Source organism: Dermochelys coriacea, chromosome 3, assembly GCF_009764565.3.
Source record: "Dermochelys coriacea isolate rDerCor1 chromosome 3, rDerCor1.pri.v4, whole genome shotgun sequence".
Classification (NCBI taxonomy): Eukaryota; Metazoa; Chordata; order Testudines; family Dermochelyidae; genus Dermochelys; species Dermochelys coriacea.
In genome coordinates this window covers 84806130-84823517 of record NC_050070.1, presented here as the reverse complement: position 1 = coordinate 84823517, position 17388 = coordinate 84806130, and the positions used below count along the sequence as shown (strand labels likewise).

Genomic DNA, 17388 nt, shown 5'->3' with positions numbered 1-17388 from the left:
TTAGTCTCTAAGGTGCCACAAGTACTCCTTTTCTTAGTGTGAAGTATGTTTCTACAAACTTTATACATGGAACTCACATTGACTGACTAGAACAAGGATAGCTGAGTCACCTACCACTTCTGACCACTACAAAAAAATTAACCTCCATGGTTAGAACATGGATCATGCCGATTCTGTTAACCACCAACCTGTACTAAACAGTATGAGGTGCTAACTAGGGTAACTGTTAGCCACTGCCCTGTGCTTTTAAATAAGACCCAATGATGAACTAGTGTGATAGTTAATAGGTATTAAACAATTGGTTTTCACACAGATATCAGTCCCCTCTTGCTTTATCTCCCTATGCCCATCACAACTGAGAACACAAGGCTCACACCTCCAGTATGATCCCAGACCTCCAATTCTACAGCTCTTGAGAGCTTTACTGTACTTTTTTGGCCATCATGCACATGGGGATCAGAAAAGTAAAGCTGTCATAGCACAGCACACAAAGAAAGGTCCTCAGAACAGGGCACAAAGGGCACCCTCTTCTTGTCAGTTCTCAGTGTCAAGAAAATTGAGGAGCGAAAATGATGTCTCTACACAAGAGAATTGAGGGGATGATGGAGGTGGCTGGTGGTATTTCTAACTTCATAGAGGAGACCAGTAGTTGCAGGTGTTGTGTTTTCCTCTCTTGCTGTTGTCCAAGCCCCTGCTGCTAGTGTTCTTGGCTTCATGGAGGCTACCAGCATGCTGAGTTGTAGAAAGGAAGCCAGCAGTTGCATCATATTTCATGGACATTCTGTGTTTCAAAAAAAAAATTATAAGTTTGACAATATTTAGAATCATTGCACTCTATCAAGATTATTGAGACTCTCATGTCAAGTGTGCTGTATAATGTTTTTAACTGCTTTTTCTGTTTTGTTTTGTTTTTTAACTTTTTCAGGTTAAGTATTTTGCTTCTGTTTTTATTCAGGACAAATAGTTACTGAAATTAGGGTCAAAGAAGTAATTTCAAAGAAATGTGTTTTTGTCTTATGCTATGACTTCTGCAAATGTAATGATATTTCACAGCTGCAATAGATGCCCAAGAAACTGGTAGTTACAAAGAAACAGGTGAATATGAAGGAAGTGAGACCACTGAGCCCAAGCAAGAAAGAAGTGTGGAAGATCAGAGTAGAGTTACAAGATCTGATACCAGCAAAGGTAAAGAAATGTTTATCTATTTTGTCCCACAACCATTATGTGCTATCCAAGTGCCTTATATTCAAAAAAGAAAATATATTTCTTTCCCTTTCTCATCTCCATTGTCAGAATATTTTAAATCTCCTTTTTTGTTGTTCTGCGGAAAAGCTAAACTGAAAACATGAGTTTTGCAGTCTGTTCTGAAAGCAGTGAGGAGATTAGGTACTCTTGATACTTATGCTACGTTTCTCCATGTGCAAAAAAATCCCATTGACTTTGATAGGAGTTAGGCATGCATTTTGGTGAAAAGTCCGGAGTTTCCATACACTTTTTTTTTCCTATAGCATAAGAGGTTTTCATAGGTGGCTAAGAAAAAAAAAAGTACTAAGGGCTGTGGTGCATACACTGGCAATACTTCAAATGACTTTACTCTGTTTATACATATGCAACTCTTATGCTTCCAGAAGGTACACATCTGATTCATCCTTCCTTACAATCCCCACATGTCCATGCCAGTCCCAGACTTCCTTCACATTCAACTTGCAGCCTTCACAATCCAGCTTACTTTTCTTTCATAACTGACCAATCCCTCCATACCACATATTCATTCTCAATTCACACACACTGAGTACCCAGCTCTGTCTCTTTCATATCTTCTCCACATACCCAATTCACACACCTGCATAACCATCCACAACCAATCCAGCTACAATACTTTGCCATTGACTTTATCTAAATTTTTATATTTTGTAATGGATTTAGGATATGGGGTATTAGGAAGGAATGGGTGGGGAATGACTTGGGTATAGGGGATGTGAGCTGTGAAGGAATGGAAGTTGGAGCTGTGTAAACACAAGTTATGTAAAAACATTCTAAAGGTATAATTAACTAAATTTATACATAAACAAATGAATTAGTGTTGCACTGTTAATAGGTATTAATATTTATGTTCACACAGAAAAGACTGACAATTCTTCAGAACAAGAAGATGAATCATCAGGTAATACTGATTAATACACTCTAACCCATAAGTGTCTGAAATATAATTCAGGTAAATATGTTCCATACATGTAATTGATATAAACTTTGGGGCCAATTCTGCAGTCCTTAGTCTCTGCCTGACACTATTTGCATGTGTTGTAAGACATATAAACAATTTTATATGAGATATAGATGATTAAATGGTGGGAGCTTTATCTAATACAATTACTCAGGGCCCATTTCAGCAACCCTCCATTATGTCGAGTAAGGATGGTGGAACCAATCAGGCCCCCAGTGATACATAGGACATCTCAGAATTTACAGATATATCAACATATTAAAATTATTGAAGATGGAAATTAATGTATGTACTATAGATGGAATGCATAGAAACAGCTAGAATTTGGGTTCTTCTTGGAATGATTGCACATGTCCATTCCACTGCGCACAGTTGTCGGAGATTTTTCCCTCAGCTGTACCAGTTGGGCCTATGTTGCCTTGAGCCACTGCACACAGGTATAAAAGGTCACGCTGCCCCCAATTCCCCTCTGTTCCTTCCTACTACTAGTGATGGTGGTGGTGGTTGTTTTTGGAGCTGTGATCTTTGTATCTACTTATATGCACTAACAAAGGGAAGAGAATACCTGTACTGTAAGTTTTTAGTATTGTATAGGATATCTGTAAATAATTATAAGAATAAGTTTAGATTAGTATTTTTTAGTGTAGGGTTATCAGTGCCTAGTTGGGTACCCAATTTGGTACCAAACTAATGCCCTGTTCTCCTGGCTTCAAGGCCTGTTGTTCGTGTAACAGATCTATGCCAGCGAATAACCCACATCTCAGCTGACTTAAGTGTTTGTTTGTAAGAGGCTCATTTAAGTGACAAATGTGACATTTGTCGAGGTTTCAAATACTAATCAAAAATGGACAGGGCTGCCTGACTCGAGTACCTGCTTAAGGAGTCTATGCTTCATCCACTGTCGTAACTTTCCCATTCTGTATGGGTGCCAAGAACATCCAAGTCAGTCAGGAGTGCTAGACCTGATCTGACGGAGTCCACAGGCAGATCCACATCACTGGTGCCTAAGAAGAGACTGCATAAGTCTCTTAAAGACTCAATACTGGGGTCTTCAAAGTCTACTACAAAGGCTCTGAGTGGATGCAAGGACTCAGAAAGGTGCTCAAAGAAGTTGCACCCCCAGGAGCAGTCTATAAACCAGGAGGGATTCCTGAATCCAGAACCCAGAAAGGGTCCACTGAGACCAATCTCTGAACGACTAGCATACCTTTCAGTACTGCAGACACAGGACCCCTTTTCTGTGCTGTCAACACCTGAGGTTTTTGAGATAGTCAGGGAGATCCATAACCTATCATACCATCTTCTCCTGGGATTCAGGAACCTTGCACAGTACTGGTATTGGAACTATACACTTCTATAGTCCCAACTCCAGCCCCAGAGCACTGTTGAGTACCGACCACTTCTTCTCTCATGGCACCTCTGAATAGGATTCCATCTAGAGGCAAGCCAGCAATGATATTACCAGTATCTCCTTCTCCAGAGTCAGAACTTGGCTTTCTGATACTAATGGGGTCAGTTCCCCCATGGTGTGTGGAAGGGGCTCCTCAGACTCTGAAGCGGAATCTTTTGTGCCCCAAGCATGCCCAGTAGCCCCAGTAGGGTGCCTGCCTGCTGTGGTACCAATCACAGTCTCAGCACTCTAAGAGCCAGTGGCCTCACATAGCTGAGTCCTACCTCAATACCAATGGCCCTATTGGACCCCTGGGGTCTTCCCTGGGGTCTTCCCTCTACATTAGCGAGCCTCTCTGCTCCCTTCCCACCTTTATACATCAGCTAGGCACCAGGAGCATCTGCAGGATGGTCATCATCTTCTCTCCCCTGGTACTAAGATCAGTATCATGCAGATGGAACTATGTGCTCAGTAGTCTTCTGTAGAGGAATTGGAGGAGGGACCTCTCAACACACTGAGCCTCTTCTTCTTCATCACCTGATGAGGGAGTAATGAATGAATCTACCTCTCCCCCTCCTGACGATTTCAGAGCTCATCCAGATTTGTTGAGGAGGGTGGGTGCAGCTCTGGATATCCAAACAGAAGAGGTACAGGAAAGGTCACACAGGCTCATGGACATTTTTGCCTCTGAAGGCCCCTGTAGGGTAGCTTGCCCCTGTTAATGAGATTATCCTGCAATCTCTCAGGATTTTACAGCAGACCCCATCTTCTCTGGCTCCAGTTGCTAAAAGGGTGGAGAAGAGCTATTATATCGCTTTTCAGGGATTTGAACATTTCTACAACCACCCTCCTCAGGCTTCCTGTTGATTGCTGCTGCCAGTGAAAAAGAGAGGCAGGGACTCTAGGCTTCTTACCCCAAAGGGAAAGCAAGCAAACAAGCTAGGCCTTTTTGGGAGGAGACTTTCTATTCCACAGGAAGTTTACAGTTTAGGATTGCAAACCAGCAAGATCTGCTTGGTCACTACAGTTTCAGCCTATAAGGTAATATCCTGAAGTTAAAAGACAAGCGTCATGGTGAGACAAAGCAGGAGTTCTTTGTAATAGTGGAGGAGGACAAATTAGCTCCCTGGACAACACTGCAGGCAAACCTGGATGAGGCAGACTGCAGCTCAAGCTACAGCTTTCTCCGTCACTATGCAGTGTTCATTTTGGCAGCAGTCATCAGCCTTCCCTAAGAGGTGCAATAATCAATTCAAGACTTTGCTTTTGAAGGTCCCTCTTTGTTTTCCAATAAAACAGAAGAGAGGTTTCATAATCTTAAGGATTCAAGGGCAACCCTTAAGTCTCTGGAGATCCATAAACTAGCAGCAGAAAGAAAGCCCACAGCATTCCCAACAGCTTCGGACCTTCTGTAAGGTCCTTTCCAAAACAATATAATATTGAGCCATTAAGAAGGAACTCTTGTCCTAATAGTACCCACCATCGCCAGATAAAGAAACAGATCTTAAGATGGTTAAAGAAAACTGTGTTTGATAGCATTCTGTCTGGCAAGGAATCACTTATCAACAGTTGTGCTTATGAAATCTATACTTTATTGTTTTGCCTTTATGGTCTCTATTTCTCCATTGTTTATCTGTGTGGTTTCTCTCTGATTCTTTGATTGTTTCTGTCTGTTGCATTACTAACTTTGCAAGATTTAAATCAACTAAGGTGGTGGGGTATGATTAGTTAAAGAATTGTTTCATAATTGGTTAGGATTGGTGAAAAATACTGTTTTGTAGTACTTTAGTTAAAAATGATTGGTTAAGGTACAGCTAAGCAGGACTCAAGCTGGGGTCCAAAAGGAAGTTCTTTGGAACCTAACTCCAGGACACAGCTGCCTACCGAGACAGAGAGGGAATCATGATATTCCGTTTCTTAGACAACTGTCTGCTGAAAACATCAACACTACCGATAGCCATAGACTCCACCCAACATACAATAAATACGTTCACCAGCTTAGGACTTCACATGAACATACAAAAGTCTACTCTAATACCTGTCCAATGCCTGGAATTCATTGGAGCAGACCTCATCTCCCTCGAAGCAACTGCCTCCCTACCAACAAAATGCTTTCTGACTCTAACTGCCTTGATCTCAACAGTACAGAGCAGCCCACATGTGTCTGCCAGAATTTGCCTACAAATCCTAGGCCACATGGCTGCCACAACCTTCATTGTCTGACATACAAGACTACACATGGGGTATCTACAAGCATGGCTCCAGACAAATTATGTCCCACACATGCATAGCATAAACAAACTCATCATCATGCCCAGTACAGTCAGGGATTCCCTTTTAAGGTGGGCCAATCTAGACAACATCAGCAGGGGGGTGCCATTACTATAGAATCCACCATTGCTCACCATCACCATGGATACTCTATACAGGGCCGATGGTCTATGGCAGAGTCCCATCTTCATATCAACCAGCTGGAACTACAAGCAGTTCGAAATGCCTGTTCTCACTTCCTACCACTAATCAAAAAGAAAACGGTACAGATTCTCTCAGACAATGTAGCTTGTATGTTCTACATAAACAGACAAGGGGGACTGCAATTGCATTCCCTATATGTAGAAGCCATGCCTCTTTGGCAATGGTGCATCAAACATAACTTCCATGTTATAGCATCATACCTACCTGGCTGCCAGAATATCACGGCAAATACCCTGAGCAGGAAGTTTTATCAAGACCATGAATGGGAGTTGAATACATGGTAATCCTAGATATTTTTCAGATGTGGAGGTTCCCAACAATAGACCTCTTTGCAACCACACAAAACTCCAAATGCCTCCGGTTCTGCTCCAGAGCAGGACTTGGTTGACACTGTCCAGGCGATGCCTTCCTCATCAAGTGAAACACTCCCCTTCTATATGCCTTCCCTCCCACCCCCCTCCTAGCTGTGTACTTCACAAGATAAAACAAGACGGATCCAGAGTAATGCTAATAGCCCCCACATGGAATGACAAACATGGTACCCTTATCTTCTTCACATGGCGGTCTGTCCACCATGCACACTCCCGCTTCTGCCTTGGCTTCTATCACAGGACACAGGTTGCATCATCCATCCAGATCCCGAAAGACTTCATCTCAAAGCCTGGTTATTACATGGCTCTCAGGATCTGAAATGACATGTTCCTCAGAGGTACAAAACATATTATTAAACAGCCGTAGGACAACTACCCAACTCACATACGTACATAAGTGGAAGCGATTTGACTCATGGTGCCAACGCAAACAGACTACATATCTGTCAGCCCCCTTACCTCTCATTTTAGATTACTTACTGGAACTCAAACAAACGGGCCTCTCCATGAGACCATGTACATCTGTAGCCATCACCACATTTCATCATAAAGTTGATGGATTCTCTGTTTTCACACATCCGCTTACTAAACACTTCCTAAAGGAGTTTAGATTCCTAAGCTTCCTAAAGGGTCTCTCCAACTCCTATCCAGAAGTTAGGAACCCTAACCTGCCATGGGACCTCAACTTAATCCTCAACACCCTCTCTGGGCCCCTTTTGAGCCCTTGGCTACCTGCTTATTATTACACCTCTCTTTGAAGGTTGCATTCCTAGAGGCCATTACATCTGCCGGGAGAGTGTGGGAACTAGCAGCTCTCATGACAGACCCACCTCATACAATCCTTTTCAAAGATAAAGTATCTCTCAGACCACATTTTAAGTTTTTACCTAAGGTTGTCTCATCCTTTCACCTTAACCAACCTATGTACTTACTGACACTTTTTCCGAAACCACATACGGTCAGATGACAATTTAGACTACACTCATTGGATGTCCGCAGGGCTATAGTCTTTTACATCCATAGAACAAAATAGTTTTGCAGGTCTCCAAAACTGTTCATTTCACTCATCAAATGATCAAAAGGCAACACTATTTCCAAACAATGGCTATCTAAATGGATATCAGACTATATCAAACTTATCTCCAGCATGAATGACAACTCCCTACATGGATTCATACTCATTCTACCAGGAGTCTATCAGCCTCCGTAGCATTTCTCAACAACGTTCCCATTGCAGAAATCTGTAGGACTGCAGCCTGGACCTCACCACACACGTTTACATGGCACTATGTGTTACAACAACATGCATCTTCCAACACCCTGTTTGGTCACACAGTACTTTCATCTGCTACGACTTCAACTCCAAAGCCCCCTTCATCCATCAGAGGGCATTGTTCTCCGGGTAGTGAAGCACCCACAGGGACACCACTCGAAGAAGAAGAGAAAGTTACTTACCTGGTGCTGTAACAGAGGTTCTTCAATATGTGTGTCCCTGTGGGTGCTCCACTACCATCTGCTTCAGAGTTCTATCACCAGACTGCAGTAGAGAAGGAACAGAGTGGGGACTGGTTGCACAGTGCAAGTTAACCGCCTGAAGCGGCATGAGAAGGAGACTGCACATGTGCAACCCAACTGGGCACTGCTACCATAAATCTCCGGCTACGAGCGCAGTGGGGTGCATCAACACCTAAAGTGGAGCACCCACAAGGACACACAAAGAACCTCCGTTACTGCACAAACTGTGTAACTTTTTCTTCCTTATCTGGATGACTGGCTAGTAAGATACCAGACCAAGTCTCAGGTATCCTCCAACATAGACATTATTCAAACCACTTTTGATATATTGGCTCTTCTAATCAATACAGAGAAATCCATCCTGTCTCTTGTTCAAAGAATAGAATTCACTGGGCAATCCTGGACTCTGCAAAGATCTGGGCTTTCCTGCTACAGCCATGGTTCTAAACAATGTAGGTCATTGCTTTAGATCTAAAGGTGCACCCTGTTACCATAGTTTGGAACTATCTCAAACTTCTAAGACACATGGCAGCATGCATTTACATGGTGCAGCATGCCAGACTACACCTCAGAGATCTACAGAGTTGGATAGCCTCAGTGTACTCACTGGCCTGCCAGCATATACTCATGGTGGTTCAAGTACCTGCTCAGGTCTTGTCTTCCCTGGACTGATGGTAGAACCTATGAATGTTTGCGAGAGAGTTCCCTTTGCCCTTCCTCAACAGACTCTCACCCTAGTCACAAGATGCATTAGATCTAGGTTGGGGAGCTCACTTAGGTCTCATTTAGAGTCAAAGCCTTTGGTCTCCCCAGGACCTAAGTGGAAATTTGCTGGTACTTTTAGAGAACACAGCAGCTATTAACTATGTAAACAAGCAATGGGCTGGGGGAGGGTGTCGATTGGCAAAGTTATGCCAGGAGGCAATCCTTAGAAATTTCTGCATTGCCAGTTCCATCAACCTGAAAGATGCTTACCTTCCAGGAGTTCAAAATATTCGGGCAGGCTGCCTGAGCAGGTCTTTCGCAGGTCACCATGTGAATGTGAACCAAATGTGTCCAGTTCCATTTTCCAGTGGTGGAGAACTCCCCAAGTGGACCTATTTGCAACAAGAGAAAACAAAAAATGTCATCTTTTCTTTTGCTCCCGTGTGGGTCACAGTCTGGGTTCGCTGACAGATGCTTTCCTCCTTCCCTGGTCAAAAGTCCTGGTGTATGCCTTCCCTCCATTCTTCTCCTGCCCAAAGTCTTATCCAAACTCAAGCAAGATTCCACTCACCTTATTCTTAATAACTCATTGGTTTTTGACTCTACTAGCCCTATCAGTAAGACTTCCGCTCTTTTTCCCAAGAAATGTGGATGTGATCTCCCAGGACCACAGCTGCCTCCTTCATCCCAACCTTCACACCTGCTGCCTGACAGCAGGGATGCATCATGGCTGACAACCTCAGAATGAGTTTACTCTAAGAGGATGCAGGAGGTGCTGCTAAATAGCAGGAAACATTCAATGAGGTCTACTTGCCTTACTAAATGGAAGGCATTCTGCATCTGGTCCATACAAAGAGGCATCCTCCCAGCTCAAGCTCCGATTTGCCATATCTTGGACTATCTGTTGCTTTTGAAAGAGCTAATCCTCACTGTTAGTTCCATCTGAGTCCATCTGGAGCTATTTCAGTTTTCCACCCTACTGTGGATAACTGATCAATTTTTTCAAACCATACGCCCATCAGATTTCTAAAGGGGTTGTTCATATTATACACTCAGGTTCATAACCTGGTTCCACAGTGGGGTTTGAATTTAGTGCTTGCTAAGTTGATGAGTCCCCCTTCTGATATGCTAGTGACTTATTCTCTGTTACACCTGTCTATGAAGATGGCTTTCGGTTGCTATAACCTCAGCCAGGAGAGTAGAGGAGCTGCAGGCTTTAGAAATAGAGCCTCCCAATACAATTTTCTTTAGGGACAAGGTTTTCCTTTGACCTCACCCTAAGTTCTTGTCTAAAGTGGTTTCCAAATTTCACATGAATCAAGTGATTTTTTTTTTTTACCAACTTCCTTTCCAAAGCCCCATTCAAGTAAAGAAGAAGAAAAACTCCATACGCTAGATGTTAGAAGAGTTTTGCTTTTTACCAGGATCAGACTAGACCCTCTTCGTCTCAACTCTTCATCGTGATTTCAGATAGAGTAAAAGGCCATGCAGTCTCCAACCAGAGGATCTTTGCCTAGATTTTCATCTGTATTGGTTTATGCTACCAATTGGCTGATGTTGCACCTCTGAGTAAAATGATGGGTCACTTGACCAGATCTCAGGTGACTTCTGCAGCCTCACTTGTGTACCCATTCTGGATATCTGTAGGGTAGCAATCTGGTGGCAACCTGGTCATCATTCCATACACTTGCTTCTCATTATGCCATCTCTCATCAGTCTAGAGATGTTGCCAGATTTGGATAAGTGATGCTACAATCCTTGTTCAAGTAGACTCCAAGACCACTTCCAGTTCGAACTGCATACGAGTCACCTACAGTGGAATGGAAATGTGCAATCACTTGAAGAAGAAAAAATGGTTAAGATATATTGCACATGTCCATTTCTGAACCTGCCCTCCTCCCCTTCTCTATCGGAGTCTTCCCAGTGGGAACTGACGGAGGTCGTGGGCAACGTGGCCCTTTATATCAGAGTGCAGTGGCATCAGGGACCAGAGGGCACTTGCGTTTCTCCAGTGGGTACTGCTGAAGGGAAGTTCTCGGATAACTGTGCACAAGTTACATGCATACCTACAGTGGAATGGACATGTGCAACACATCTTAAAGAACAACAGGTTTCAGAGTAGCAGCCGTGTTAGTCTGTATTCGCAAAAAGAAAAGGAGTACTTGTGGCACCTTAGAGACTAACAAATTTATTAGAGCATAAGCTTTCGTGAGCTACAGCTCACTTCATCGGATGCATCCGATGAAGTGAGCTGTAGCTCACGAAAGCTTATGCTCTAATAAATTTGTTAGTCTCTAGGGTGCCACAAGTACTCCTTTTCTTTTTTTTAAAAAACAACAGTTATAGAAAGGTTGGTAATCATTTTTTCCTAAGCATTTAGCATTCTAAAGGGCCTTTGTCAGTTGCTTATAACTTACTCAAACATTAATCTTTTGGTTTTATTATTTTTCATGTCTGGTTTATGACTGAGAATGAAATGCTTCTGAAACTTTGAACCAAAATGGTTCAGCAGCTTTTGAGACTGAAGATAGTGGGTGCGGGTGAGGGGAATACACCTTTTGACATTTTAAAAAAAATTGTAATTATCTTTCACAAAAAGAAAAGGAGTACTTGTGGCACCTTAGAGACTAACAAATTTATTAGAGCATAAGCTTTCGTGAGCTACAGCCATCATGTGCCAGCAGTGCCCCTCTGCCATGTACATTGGCCAAACTGGACACTCTCTACGTAAAAGAATGAATGGACACAAATCAGACGTCAAGAATTATAACATTCAAAAACCAGTTGGAGAACACTTCAATCTCTCTGGTCACTCGATCACAGACCTAAGAGTGGCTATACTTCAACAAAAAAGCTTCAAAAACAGACTCCAACGAGAGACTGCTGAATTGGAATTAATTTGCAAACTGGATACAATTAATTTAGGCTTGAATAGAGACTGGGAATGGATGAGTCATTACACAAAGTAAAACTATTTCCCCATGGTATTTCTCCCTCCCACCCCACCCCCCACTGTTCCTCTGATATTCTTGTTAACTGCTGGAATTAGCCTACCTTGCCTGTCACCATGAAAGGTTTTCCTCCTTTCCCCCCCCTGCTGCTGGTGATGGCTTATCTTAAGTGATCACTCTCCTTACAGTGTGTATGATAAACCCATTGTTTCATGTTCTCTGTGTGTGTGTGTGTGTGTGTGTATATAAATCTCTCCTCTGCTTTTTCCACCAAATGCATCCGATGAAGTGAGCTGTAGCTCACGAAAGCTTATGCTCTAATAAATTTGTTAGTCTCTAAGGTGCCACAAGTACTCCTTTTCTTTTTGCGAATACAGACTAACACGGCTGCTACTCTGAAACCTGTAATTATCTTTCAGTAGCTCTTAACTCTTCTCATTGAGGTGCTAGAACTTGAAATTTGTCAGGGACAGAGTCCTAGATTGGTTATGTGTTTTTTGGTGCCTAGTCAAAATCTATTCTGTTTTTTAAATTCTCAAAACTTGACAAGCTATGAGCATTTAAAAACATGATTGAAATATGTTTTCAATGATTTACTAACCAGAGGTTTCAGAGTAGCAGCCGTGTTAGTATTCGCAAAAAGAAAAGGAATACTTGTGGCACCTTAGAGACTAACAAATTTATTAGAGCAAAGTGAGCTGTAGCTCACGAAAGCTTATGCTCTAATAAATTTGTTAGTCTCTAAGGTGCCACAAGTACTCCTTTTCTTTTTACTAACCAGAGTTTTTAAATAACTTCATTCTCTGTCCATGTTCTCTTGGTATGGCACGTGAGCACAACAAAGCTGGGTTTAATTTTAGCATGTACTATACATTTTTAAAAAACATTGTCCAATTCAAAGTACAAGTAAATATTGAATAAGGAAAGTCTCCCTAACTCATTGTATACAACGGAGCACAGGATGGACCATGAATCCAAACCAACTCCCATTGAAGTATTAGAATGACTCGCATTGATTTCAGCAGTCTTTGAGTGGAGCTCCATGTGACTGAGTCAATGGTGTGTTAGAAACCGTAATTTTTTGGATTTCTGGATCTTGTGTGATTTATTTCTCAATCATAATATTTTATTGATTTATTTTTTCCATATGCTATAATACACAGGCAGCCAAATTAATTCCTAGTATAACTCCAATAGTTCAGCAGAATTAGACCAATGTGGCCCATGATTTTTCCCGTATCACTGAAAGACATTAAAATATGATGAAATATCCAGTTGAATATGCTAAGTGGGGACTTGTGGTAGACTGTTGAAGAATGTTCAGTGAATGATTTCTCTGTGAACACTTTGTATAAGTATGTGGAATAACTTGAAAAATAATTTTTCAAAATGTGTGATCATGGCCCTTCAGACTCCACACCCACATAATTTGCACAGAATTCATCTCTAACTGCAGAGTTGTGCTTCAGAATCCGAGTTTTCCTTTAAAAAAAAAAAAAACAACCATATTTCTTGACCTCATGGTTGGGAAGAAAAGCTTGAAAAATGTGAACCATATATAAACAGGTGCAGTGGAGTCTTCCTTAGTTTTTCAGCCAGCCTGAAACAATAGATTTAAGTGACGTGAACTGTCTCACACATTTTAATGTTAACTTTTAAACTTAAAGATGACCTTTAACATATTAAAAACTGAAAATATTGGAACAGTGTAAAAAGCAACCCTGAATTCAATATAAAAATAAACAACATAAAAGCTACTGTACTGACTGGACTATTATTTTTTAATATTTAATTCAATAAAAACTCACAAACTTAAAAATGTATCTGAAACTGTTACACAACTTTCACCAGAATACTACAATATCTAGAAACTTTGCAGCACAATTTAGGTCCATCTTACCACAGAGTACATGGCATTGCAAATAAAATATTAAGCAGTATTGTTTCCATGTTAGCAATGTCATGGAAATGAAATTCTACCATTATACATAACCATTACTTCAGTCTCGCAACACCTTAGTAAATTTTGCAAGAGTTGCCAATTACAAAATTAATCCATAAACCGGATTACATTAAAATATCATTTGAAATATAATAATCAAGTTTAACATTATTCTTGAAGTAGTAGTATTATGATTGTAATATGCTTGCTTATTGTGCAACACAGAAGTCTCTACAAAGGAAATGCAGATTTACCTAAATGTATTATTTCTACTTTTTGACAAAAATATCTTTTCCTTTAATCATAATATTATTTTAATGTTATGATATTTGATAACTATAGTGGATACTAAAGACACCACTGAGGATACTTCCACATCCAGAACTGATGGAGAAGGAACCACAGAAGAACAAAATGGTACTAATATTTTTAATTATTATAATTATGTCTGTTTTCCAATGTTCAGATATGACAGAAGACAAAGTCTCTGGACCAAAGAGATTATAATTTAATGCAGATATCTTGATAATGTTTAGTTCTGTGGGACAAAATTTCAACATTGAAAAATCTTGATATAATTAGATTTACAAAAAGTGAGTTTGGCATTTTTGTCAAATGCTAGTTTTCACACAGTACGTCATGCATTTTATATAGTAACTTCACAGTATATTTTTGTTACTATTTTAACAACAAGGCATATGGAAAAATTAATGATCTTGAAATCCTTCTAAAATATTTAATCATTTCAATATATGATCTTTATTCCTGTTGTACAATAAAAGAATGATTGGATACACAGTGCTAGTCAATGTGAGTAATTGACTTGCACATCTTTGGGAATATAGACCTTATAGTTTATAGAAAGGGTAGTCAATAGGCAGACCAGAGGCAAATCTGGCTGCCAGACACTTTTGAACAGACCCTGACATTTTTATTTACTTATTATCATTATTATTTTCTCTGAAGTCTGGACCTTGACTATATCTTGACCAAAACATTTTGACCTCAACAAAAAATAATATACTACCGCTGATGAGGTGCCACCTTGCACTGTGATTTTTGTTATTTCTAACATACTATACTGGGTCAGAGCAGGTTAACGCTTTGACTAGAAACCCACAAGAGAAGCTCTGAGGGTGCTAAAGGAAGTGGTAGTGGTGATTCAGTTGGTATCACGCTTCTCCCTGAGTCAATATTGAACTAATGCCCTGTCTGGTGTTAGGGGTCATTGTACTGTGTAAGAGGTTATCTTTTGAATGAGACATAAAATCAAGGTCTTCAGTTGTCATTATTAGATATCATTTTGAGGGAATATTCTTCAATTCATGTTGTGTAACTTCTTCAAAACTGTTGTGTACTGTTGCTGTGTTGTTAAATGACTGCTGCATTCCATCTAAGAAGTGGCTGTGTTTTGGTGGTCATTTAAATGACTCCTGTTTATAGGATGTACACACTAATTTGTAAGATCTGTAAAATGCTTTATAAGCCTTTTTAAATGAAAAATACTGTGTAAAATATAAGATTAGTGATCTTTATTATTAATTAATTCCTTGCAAACACAATAGAAGATGCATCAATAAACACATCAGAGTCAGAAGTAACTGCTGATCACCCAGAAGTTCAAGCTTTGTTAGAAGAAGCTGTAAAAATTGCAGCACAATCTCCAATAATGCTACCGGCTGAAGTATATGCTGAAGTATTAGAGGAAGCCATTACAGAGGTAAAAATACCAGTACCAAAACATTCAAATGTCATTTCTAAGAGTTCCTTGTAATATTTTATGTATTCCTTTGGCAACATTTACTTTTTAAATTGTTCATTTGAAATGTAAATCTAGTATACTTGACGTTATATAGTCTCAGTTTGACCCTAAACATACTGTGGACTAGCTCACTTTAGGATGTAATATTTGTAGCCTTTTAATTAGGAATGTCAAACTTTTATTAATTTTATATTCCTTTTTGTTTTAGTTTCACTGTAAACCTTCTGATGCTATTGGAATTTCAGAACAGCAGTATAGAAAGGCTTGGATCTCTCCCACATGGCCCTTAAGCAATGTACAGTACAATATACCATTGTACTCAGGAGCTGTATTGATGGTTATAGCTATAATAGTGAATTAAGAGGTGCTTCCTTACCACACTGTTAAGGCTGTAACATAAAAATCTAAGACAGGTTCTTAAATCAATTAGAAAGCCTTTTTCTTCCGTTCTTAGGCAAAACTCCCCAATGATTGCCTAAGCAAGGACTTTAGGATCAGGCTGTGAGAATTCACCATTGTTTTCTTCTAAAACGGATGACTTCCAGGCCAAACTCTGAAAAGACTAGGATTACTGTTAGATCAGTGAGACTGAATACGGAGTAAGCTTCCTACTTCAGTTATGCCCTTAAGCATGTGCTTAATTTTAAACACCTACTTAAGTCGCATTGACTTCAATGGGACTTAAGTATGTACTTAAGTGCTTTCTTGAATAGGGATCAACTTACATACATGCTTCAGTGCTTTCTTGAATTGGGGCTTGAGTTAAGAATCCTCAAAAAGAACAGGAGTACTTGTGGCACTTTAGGGACTAACAAATTTATTTGAGCATAAGCTTTTGTGGGTTAAAACCCACTTCATCGGATGCATGCAGTGGAAAATACAGTAGGAAGATTTTATATACACAGAGAACATGAAACAATGGGTGTTACCATACACATTATAATGAGAGTGATCAGTTAAGGTGAGCTATTACCAGCAGGAGAGAGAAAAACACCTTTTGTAGTGATAATCAAGATGGGCCATTTCCAGAAGTTGACAAGAACATGTGAGGAAAAGTGCGGGGAGGCAGGGAAATAAAAATGGGGAAATAGTTTTACTTTGTGTAATAACCCATCCACTCCCAGTCTTTATTCAAGCCTAATTTAATGGTGTCCAGTTTGCAAATTAATTACAATTCAGCAGTCTCTCAACAGATCTTGTTAGCCCTTTCTCAGCTAGCTTGAGGAGTGCTTCAGAAACTGGTATTTTCTCCCTATGAAGGTACTTACACATCATAACCAAGCCAGCTCTCAATGTTTTTTTTAAGTCTTTCACTGTACAGCATTTTCTCCAACCTCAAATAATTTTTGTGGCTCTTTTCTGAACCCTCTTCAATTGGTCAACATACTTTTTAATATGTGAACACCAAGACGGATGCAGTATTCTAGTATAGGTCTCACCAATACCATATACAGCAGTAAAATCCCCTCCTTACTCCTACTCACTATTTATACATCTAAGATATTATCCCTTTTTTGCCACTGCCTTGCACTGGGAGCTCATGTTGAATTGCTTGTCCACTATCACTCCTATATCCTTTTCAGAGTTTCTACTTTCCAGGATACATTCCTGCCAAGGGGGTTGAAATCTCTGGGAACGGAAGATAGTTTCCTCACCAATCTTGAGCAAAGACTGTAAGATGCTGAAATTAGGTCTTAGCTATTAGAAAGCATATTTTCACTTTTATTTGCTTGTAACCATCTCTACCTTTATTTCTTTTACTTGGCATCACTTAACCTATGTCCTTTTGTTAATGAACTTGTTTTACTTTTAATCTAAACTAACACAGTGTTGTATTTGACTAGAAGTAATTAATTCCAGTTAATATGGTAAGCTGCAAGTTGTTGTCTCTTTAAAAGAGACAAGGAACATTATTCTTTCTCTGAATGGTCCAGGAGAGGGCTGGACACTTCATGGAAGATGGTTTTGGGGAAATTCAGGTCTGGGAGTGTGTCTGGTATCACCTCTGCATAAGATAATTGGGTGATAGAGACTAGAGTTGGGCTGTTGTGTT

The 17388-nt window shown here is 40.2% G+C and overlaps 1 protein-coding gene across 2 annotated transcripts in view; it reads left to right on the top strand.

The window, feature by feature from the left end:
* AK9 (adenylate kinase 9) overlaps positions 1–17388 on the top strand; it is a 217787-nt gene that overhangs the window by 58623 nt on the left and 141776 nt on the right. For both annotated transcript variants that reach the window (XM_038394087.2, XM_043510793.1), the window contains exons 14-17: positions 1054–1185; positions 2123–2164; positions 13916–13990; positions 15139–15293. In XM_038394087.2, the coding sequence (XP_038250015.1) occupies positions 1054–1185; positions 2123–2164; positions 13916–13990; positions 15139–15293 (404 nt within the window). The remainder of the gene's footprint in view (positions 1–1053; positions 1186–2122; positions 2165–13915; positions 13991–15138; positions 15294–17388) is intronic.